General features: G+C 46.6%; 1 protein-coding gene across 1 annotated transcript in view; it reads right to left on the reverse strand.

The window, feature by feature from the left end:
* Nucleotides 1-467: 467 nt before the first annotated feature.
* The window catches only part of LOC103213375 (zinc finger protein 343-like), a gene marked incomplete at its 3' end in the record, with an annotated part of 29,579 nt that continues 20,977 nt past the window's right edge, over nucleotides 468-9,069 (reverse strand). Inside the window, exons 2-6 of the mRNA XM_007959177.1 lie at nucleotides 8,960-9,018; nucleotides 6,053-6,179; nucleotides 967-2,181; nucleotides 723-902; nucleotides 468-553 (exon numbers count right to left, since the gene is read on the reverse strand). Of these exons, the coding sequence (XP_007957368.1) occupies nucleotides 468-553; nucleotides 723-902; nucleotides 967-2,181; nucleotides 6,053-6,179; nucleotides 8,960-9,018 (1,667 nt within the window). The remainder of the gene's footprint in view (nucleotides 554-722; nucleotides 903-966; nucleotides 2,182-6,052; nucleotides 6,180-8,959; nucleotides 9,019-9,069) is intronic.

A 9,069-nucleotide genomic window follows, 5' to 3' on the forward strand; every position in this document is an offset into this window, starting at 1 on the left:
TCTTAAGTAACACCTTCTAATTTTCTCTTCCACCTGGTTACAGAATGTGGAAAATGTGTCTATTCCATGACTGCTGCCACCTTCACCCTCACACAGAGCACAGGTGCCCAGCAGACTTCTGAAACTCCCTCAGAGGCAGGGGAATCCAGCACATGTGGTGGCAACATCTTGTCCACTTAGTCAGCTGAGGAGGGACAGTGGAATAAAGTTCCACCCACAGACCCTGCCCACACAGCTCTCCTTTCTGAGCATGTCTTCTGGTACAAGAGGAAGGACAACTGACGGCTAAAGAACCTCCTACACTCCTGCCCACATAATGCATCCCCCCACCCTGAACACCTATCGCTGATGTAGAGAGAAGGGGGCTTTTCCCCCAGTCTTGCCCATTCCCCTGGCTCACATGGAGCTTCTATTCTGCATCCTCCTGTGTATGAGTCATCTACAGTTAAGGCACCGGCCATACTCACTGCAAAGATTTCACATCTGAGTGTGCACTGATGTCTAACAAGGCTTTGTTTATGGTTAAAGCCTCGCCCACAGTGCTTGCACACATGTGCCTTCTCCCCGGAGGGTGTGCCCTGGAGAAAGAGGTGTGTATTCTGGGTAAAGCCTCACCCACACTCTAGGCACATGCAAAGATTCTCAACTGAGTGTGTCTTCTGGTATGTGTTGAGCTGTGACTTCTGGCTGAAACCTTATCCACACTTCTTGCATACGTGTATGTGGCTTCTCCCCTGAGTGTGTCTGTTGGTGCATAAGGAGGCCTGATTTTAGGAAAAAGCTTTGCCCACACTCACTGGAAACATAAGGCTTCTCCCTTGAGTGTGTCTGCTGGTGTCTAAGGAGGCATGATTTATGGGTGAAGCTTCGGCCACAATCTAGGCACATGTAAGGTTTCCCACCTGAGTGTGTTGTCCAGTGTGTGATGAGATGTGACTTCTAAAGCCTCGCCCACACTCTGCATACATATGGCTTCTTCCAAGTGTGTCCTGTGGTGTATAAGGAGGCGTAATTTCCAGGTAAAGCCTTGCCCACACTCCTTGCACACATATGGCTTCTCGCCTGAGTGTGTCCTCTGGTGTCTAAGGAGGCACGATTTCTGGGTAAAGCCTCGGCTACACTTACTGCAAACATAAGGCTTCTCCCCTGAGTGTGTCCTCTGGTGTACAAGGAGGCCTGAGTTCCAGTTAAATCCTCGTCCACACTCAGGGCAAACAAAGGCCTTCTCCCCAGAGTGTGTCCTCTGATGCACAAGGAGAACAGATTTCCACTTAAAGCCTCGGCCACACTCACTGCACACATGACGCTTCTCCCCTGAGTGTGTCCTCTGGTGTTTCTTGAGATGTGACTTGTGGCTAAACCGTTGCCCACACTCTTCACACACATGTGGCTTCTCCCCTGAGTGTGTCCGCTGGTGCTTAAGAAGGCCTGACTTTTGGGTAAAGCCTCGCCCACACTCCTTGCACACATAAGGCTTCTCCCCTGAGTGTGTCCGATGGTGGATAAGAAGAACTGATTTCTGGGCAAAGCTTTGGCAACACTCACTGCAAACGTAAGGCTTCTCCCTAGAGTGTGTCCACTGGTGCATGAGGAGGCCTGATTTCTGGGTAAAGGCTTGGCCACACTCCTTACACACATAAGGCTTCTCCCCAGAGTGTGTCCTCTGGTGGATGAAGAGGCGTGATTTCCACTTAAATCCTCGGCCACATTCACTGCACACATAGGGCTTCTCCCGGAAGAGGGACTTCTGGTTTGTGGTAACGTTTGAATTCAGGCCACAGTCTGGCTCATCCTCTCTATAGCTGATGGCACCACATCCTGAGGCTTCTGATTCCGGCAGGGCCGACTTGGCCTCGATTCCTACCACCATGCTGCCTTCTCCAGGGCCTGCTGATGGTCTCTGGGGTGGACTGGACAGTGCCCTTGCAGTCGCTCGCTCCCCTGTCCCCCGACACAAGGGTTTGGAGTTGTCTTCTCTCTCCGGACCTTCTGAGTGTTCACTGCAGCAGCTCTGAGCAGAGTCCTGCTGCTCCTGCTGCCCGGGGCTGGGATCCCCTGGAGGGAAGTGGTTTTCTGCACACGAGCCTGGGAAGATCGGAGGCACATGTTCGCTGAGAAACTGCTGACAGGAGAAAGCCAGAAGGCAGGAGGAACACGGGCAGGCTTCGGGCTTTGGTTCTGCTGAAGAGAGAAAGTTTTCCGTTAGAGCATCCATAGTGACGCAGGCTGGGCTGCGCTCCCTTCTCTTATGACAGCCAGCACCTCATTGCTGGAGTCCCTGCACGGCATCAACAGTAAAGCACTCGGCTACTACCACAACATTGGTGGTTTGCAAAACAGACCTGGTGATCAGCTTCAGAAAGGTCACAGCCTGGAATACCCTACGGAACAGTTATCCTCTGCACACACAGGGTCACTGTGAGCCGGAATGGACTCAATGGCAGCCAACAGCATCTTACTGGCACACTTGTAACTGACAGTATGTACAACACAACGTTTTCCCCAATAATTCATTTATATTCCATTTCCAAAAATAACTTTTCATTTCAATCAAGAAGCTCTGGTTAAAGCACCCAGATGCTAATCAAAAGGTTGGCAATTCTAACCCACCAGCTACTCCACAGGAGAAAATAATACAGTCTGCTTTTGTAAACATTTACAACGTTAGAAACTATATGGACAGTTCTAACTGTGTCATATAGGGTCCTGTGGGTTGGAGTCAACTTGATGACATTGGTTTGGGTACTGCAATCCAAGTGAGCCACACCAAACACCTGCTCCACATGTCAGCCAGACTAGGAACTTACCAAGGACACATAAGATGCCTTGTAAACAGCTTTTATTACAGTTTGCCTTTTCCTTCTAGTGAAACCCTGTAAGCCACAGACACGCACACTGATCCACACTGCCCATAATACTGTGCTTATTACCCAGAAATAACAGCTTCTATGACGTGTGTGGAAATCTCTTCTTGACTTTTCTCATAAAAAGGGGCTGAAAAGTCACCCATTCTGGTAGGCTGCCAAATGTAGGTGACAGTGTATGTGTGAAAATGGCATAGTATTAGTGTCTGAACTTGAACTTCAGGGGTGTGGTAGTTATGTTTGTGTGTCAACTTGGCTAGGGCTGGTTGAGTGGCTGGGGAGCTGGTGGTAGTTATTCCCCATGATGAAACTGGCAGTCAACTCCATAGTGGGATCTACCACAAGCAGCTGAGTAGCTGCTTTGGGTGTGTGGTCTGCTTCCTGTATGTAAGAAGCAGCTTGGGAATGGTCTCTAGCTTATGGCACCTTAAACCCTGCATGTAGCCATGTCATTGTTCAGCAGCCTGCCATGCTCTGCCGACCTTGGGACATACAATGGACTTGATTTAATGGCCTGCTGGGTGATTTGGTAATATCGGGATGGTGCCTTTTTACTTGTCAACCTTGGGCTTGGCAGCCTCAGCAGCCAGCAGCTCTGTGAGTGAAGAAAAGCCTCTAGCTTCTGTGGGCTGGGAGCACGAAGCAGAGCTGAACCCCAAGGTTGAGGGGCTTTCACCCATCCCCTAGACCCTGGCACTATGAACTTGGACTGAAAGCCTCCAAACTGTCAGAGAATAAACTCCTGTTGTTAAGGCCATCCCATTTGTGGTATATTTTTGTCAGAGCGGCACTAGGTAACCAAAACAAGGGGGACAACGATTAAGATCAGCCCAAAGCTGATTCCTGTGAGAGGCAGGTCAGACTTACCACCCTGCCAAGCTTTTACCAATTCTCATACCAGCCGTCCTCCCCATGGCATTCTCTGCTTCATTTCTGGGTTCAATAATCTCTTGCAATGTCCACACAGAACTGACAAACCATACCTAAAGTTAAGTGGTTTACTCAACAACAGGGTACAACTTAGGATCAGGAAGCATGTAGGCAGACACTCTTCTTCAGTGCAAAACAGCTCTCTCAGCTTCTTTCAACTGTGAAGGCCTGGAGTTTGAAATTCTGTTCTGTATTTTCCTCCGTTTACTCAGGATTCTTCTATGGGATATTGGATCAAAATGTTCAGTAATGGTAGCTGGGCACTATCCAGTTCCTCTGGTCTCATGGCAAAGGAGGCAGCTGTAAAGAGGCAATTGGCCACACATTCTGTGTCCTCGTCCTATTCCTGACTCTCCTTCATCCTCAATTGCTCCAGGTAGATAGAGACCAACTGCTGTGCCTTGGTTGGCCACTTGAAAACTTTGAAGACCCCAAGCACAACTCAAGGAACAGAGGTAGAATAGAAGCACGAACTATGTTCTTAGGCTCATTAAGTGGGATGTGCCAATGTGGCTCCACGTAAAGGAACCAAATGCCATTAAGTGTTTGGCTATACATAAGCAGCCTCAGCAGCTACTTTGTTGTTGTTGTCGTTGTTGTAAATTTATCTGTTCCACAACTTGTGCCAATTCAACTTTTTAGGTGTACAACCTACTGACAGCATTATAATCAGCTGGGCAGCCCTACCCTTAATCAATGTGATTGTTCCATCACCAATGACCACTCTCTTCCCCATTCCCTCCTGACCCTAGTAACCACTAAACTTTGGCCTCTATACATTTACCTGTTCCTGTCTATTCATGTAAGTCAGGTCACACGATATTTGTACTTTTATGATTGACTTATTTTGCGCAGCATAACGTCTTCAAGCTCCACTCACACTGAAGTGTGTATCGAGACTTCATTTCTCCTGCTGGCTGGGTAGTACTCCATTGTACGTATGGACCACGTTTTGTTTATCCATTCATAAACTGATGGGTGTTTAGGTTTCTTCCAACATTTGAGTGCTGCAATGAGCACTGATGTATAAGTCTCTGAGTCTCTGCTTTCGAGTATCTGGGCCACGTACAGAGGAGTGGAACTGCTCAGCCACTTGGTGGTTCTACTTTTAGGTTTCTGAAGAACCACCACACTGTTTTCCACAACAGCTATTCCATTTTGCATTCCTACCAGCAATGGATATGGGTTCAAATTTCCTCACCTCACCAACATCTGGTATTTTGTTTTTATCTCTTAGTCATCTCCAATAGATAAATAAACCAAATTCACTGCCACTGAGTCAACTCTGACTCACAGCAACTCCCATTGAGTTTCCAAGGCAGTAAATCTTTACAGAAGTCAATCTCCCCTTCTTCCTTCTGCGGAGCAGCTGGTGGGTTTGAACAACCAACCTTCTGGTTAGCAGTCAAATGCCTTAGGCAATGCGCCCCAGAGCCCCTCTTAGCCTCTAGTAGGAGCGTAAAGATGCCTCATTGTGCTCTGGATTTGCATCTCTCTGATGGCCAATGACACTCTGTTTGGTGGCTCTTTTGGTCCTCTAGAGCCACTCCAGCAGAAAAACACCACAAGTGGGTAGGTTTAAACCAACAGGGATTTATTCTCTTACAGTTTAGGAGGCTAGAAGTCCAAACTCAAAGTGCCAGCTCTAGGGGCTGGGTGAAGCCCCCTGAACTTGGGCATCTGCAATGCTCTCACTCCACGTACCCAGAGGCCTACCTCTCTCAGCACCTCATGTCTTTGGTCAAATATGACCTTCTCACAGATTTCTAACACTCGATTTCAAAATTCAGCCAGTCACCCTGTCACACTCAAAACCTTTCTCCCATTCTATTTTATTACTAGCTTTTCACTTCATAGCACTCGTCACTTTTAACATATCAGGGTTTAATAGCTCTGTTTATAGTTTACAGTTTGTTGTCTGTCTTCTTACATGGATTTCTATTCCATTGACTAATGAGTTCTGAGTGTCTGGAACATTATCTGCCACACACCAAAATCCCACTGCCATTAAGCTGATTCTGAATTATAGCGACCCTATGGGACAAAGAATAACTGCCCCATAGTGTTTCCTAAGCTATAAATCTTCACAGAAGCCGACTGCCGCATCCTTCTCCCAAGGAGTGCCCAGTGAATTACAACAGCCAGTCTTTTGGGAAGCAGCCAAGTGCTTATCCACTCTGCCACCAGGGCCCCTTTGGCGCACAGTAGGTGATCAGTAATTATCTACTGAATTAATGAGGGAAAGAGCACATCCTCACCCAATGACAGCAGATGCCTGTACGTCTCCAGCATCACCTCCTTGTACAGGTTCTTCTGCTCACAGCTCAGGCTCTTCCATTCCGCCTCCGTGAAGACCACAGTGACGTCTTCGAACGTAACTGGTTCCTGGAAGAGGCAGGAAATCAGCGCACAGCAAATCACCATCAATCTTCCCAAGGGGAGGAGCTGAACTGGTGCCCTACAGCGTCTGCATCTGAACAAGCTCAGCTCCTTCTCTTCACAGAACACAGTTCTCATATCAACTTCTTCTGGACACGACTGTACACCTGGCTTTGTGACAGAATCTGTGGGGAGCACGAGGGATGCACAAAACACACCCTGCCCTCAAACCCGAATGACTTCACTGGAGGAAGGGTTTGTGAATCTATATGAAAGCATTAAGCAGTATTCTAGAAAGTGATTTGAGAATTCATGAAGGAAGAAATCAAAGATGGACGAGCACAGATGGGCCAGGAAAGAACAAAAGGCATCATGCAGGTGGGGCTTGTGCTAGGCATTAAGTGACCATGAAGATGTATAGGAGAAGATGGAAGGAAACTACAACTACATAGAAAAGTGGGAGTGAGCAGACGGGGTCTGGAATGAGCATTTGTGAAGACCTCAGGTAATAAACAGGATCTTTGTTTTTAATAAGCTCTTCTAATGAAGTCCTTACCACTTCACTAATGATATAGAATTGTACCTCCTCTATACAAAACCATTGGCAAGAGAATGGCAATACCATTCCAGATAATGCTATTTATACATAACTTAATCTTTAAAAACAAAAACAAACAGTTTAACCTGTGTCACTGAGTGGATTCCAACTCATAATGATCCCATGTGACAGAAGAGAACTGTCCCACAGCGTTTCCAAAACTGTAACCTTTGTAGAAGCAGATTGCCACATTTCTCTCCTGTGGAGTGCCTGGTGAGTTTGAACCACCAATCTTTCTGTCAGCAGCTGAGTGCATAATCACGGTGACACCAGGGCTCCTACAAACACTTATTGCAGTGAAATTTAAAATCCATTTGCTTTATAATTCACCTACTTTAAATACAGGAACTTATTTAAACACATCTCAGTTGCCGTGGCACATTAACCATGAGTCCCTGTGTAGAATACAAACTTTTCTGCTTCCTCTTCAGCCCACAGATGATGACATAAGCACAGAGGCACACTGAGATCACCAACACAGCATGTGGTAGTTCAGTTTGTCTATCAACTTGGCTGGGCCTGGTTGAGTGGCTGAGTAGCTGGTGGTAGTTAGTCCCCATGATGAAACTGGCGGTCAACTCCATGGTGGGATCTACCAGAAGCAGCTAAGTAGCTGCCTTTGGGATATGGTCTGCTTCCTGTATATAAGGAGAAGCCTTGGGTATAGTAGCTAGCATCCCCATGGCACGCTTGGACCCTGCATGTAGCCGTGTCATTGCACAGTAGCCTGCCATGCTCTGCCGACCTTGGGACTTACAATGGAATTAAATTAATGGTCTGCTGTGTAGTTTGGTAACATCAGGACTGTGCCATTTTATTTGTCAACCTTGGGCTTCTCAACCTCAGAAGCCAGCAGCTGTCTGAGTGAAGAAAAAGCCTTTAGCTTCAGTGGGTCAGGAGCTGGAGGCAGAGCTGAAGCCCAAGGCTGAGGGGCTTTCACCCAGCCCCTAGAGCCAGGCACTTTGAACTTGGACTTAAAGCCTCCAAACTGTAAGAGAATAAACTCCTGTTTGTTAAGGCCATCCCATTTGTGGTACATCCCTGTCAGAGCGGCACTAGGGAACCAGAACACAGCACATCACTTCATTCAAATTCCCACTGACCTCAGGGGAGGGAGCACCTGGTCCAATCAATCCTGGCTATGTAACGAGGTCCACAAAGCCCTGGACAGGGAAGGTCCACGGGCTTCCTGGTTGGTGAAAGACACGATGTGTGTGGGATAGCAGTGCCTCCCTTTTTGGGACATGGAAGCTGCATAATGGGAACTCACCCGGAACTTGCCTCATGAATCTATTTATATACTTTTTACTATAATAAAGCTGTAATCATAAATATAGCCCTTTCTGTGAGTTCTGTAAGTTATTCCAATGAATTTTCAAAACCAGAGAAGTAGTGGGAGCAAGTTAAGTCAGAAGTAAGGGAGCCCAGGGGGTGTTCCAGGCTTGCAGCTGGTGTCCTAAAGGGAAGAGGAATTTGCAGGCAGCAGGTCAGATATGAGGGTGGGAGTAGAATCTGTCTAGCAGTCTGAAGAACGGTATCTTTTTATCTTGTGCGATGTCACGTGGTGCTAGGTGGACATGGTCAGAGAAAGAAGTATGGTGTGGGCAATGGGTTTCAGAACTGAAAAAATAAGTAAAAATGGACATTTTACATTTGATATTATGAGATTTTTCGATACAATACCATATTCCTGTGATAAGATGGCCTATTAGAGATGTTTGCGGAAGCTCCATGATGGCACCTGAGAATCTATTTTTACTACGCTCTCTATTTCTACATGTTTAAAAGGTTCAATAATTAAAAAGTAAAAAGATACCTAGTATACAAGATAGTATGTGGATGTGGAGTGAAATTTAATAGTACACGTAAAAATTTTAATAATCTCAGTTTTTCAAAAATATTCCTGACAGACAAGTGGTGGGGTGTTCCTTGTAGGCATCTGGAAATTATCCTATCACTGACAGAAACTCTCAGATTTCCTGGAGTCTTAATATTAATCTTGGGTACATTTTCGAAGTAGAAAAATAAAATGCAAAAGTGCAGAAACCAGTCTAAGATCCCTAACATGGTACCTGATAGGAAGGCACAAAACACCTAAAAGGTTAGCCGTCTTCTCCCTTTCAGAGATGATATACCTATTGCCAGGGAAATGAGCCAGAACTTCAGAAAAACAAGTTTTCCAACTCACCAGTATCATGGGCTTCCTCTTCTTCTCTGGGGACCAGTCAGTACCCATAGAAGACAAACCTGAGGGAAGAAAGAGAAGCTGTGAGAAAGCAGACCTCCCACACTGCTCCT

The sequence above is a fragment of the Orycteropus afer genome, unplaced genomic scaffold (assembly GCF_000298275.1).
Source record: "Orycteropus afer afer isolate SDZICR_OR568_19922 unplaced genomic scaffold, OryAfe1.0 scaffold01799, whole genome shotgun sequence".
In the NCBI taxonomy this organism is placed as follows: Eukaryota; Metazoa; Chordata; class Mammalia; order Tubulidentata; family Orycteropodidae; genus Orycteropus; species Orycteropus afer.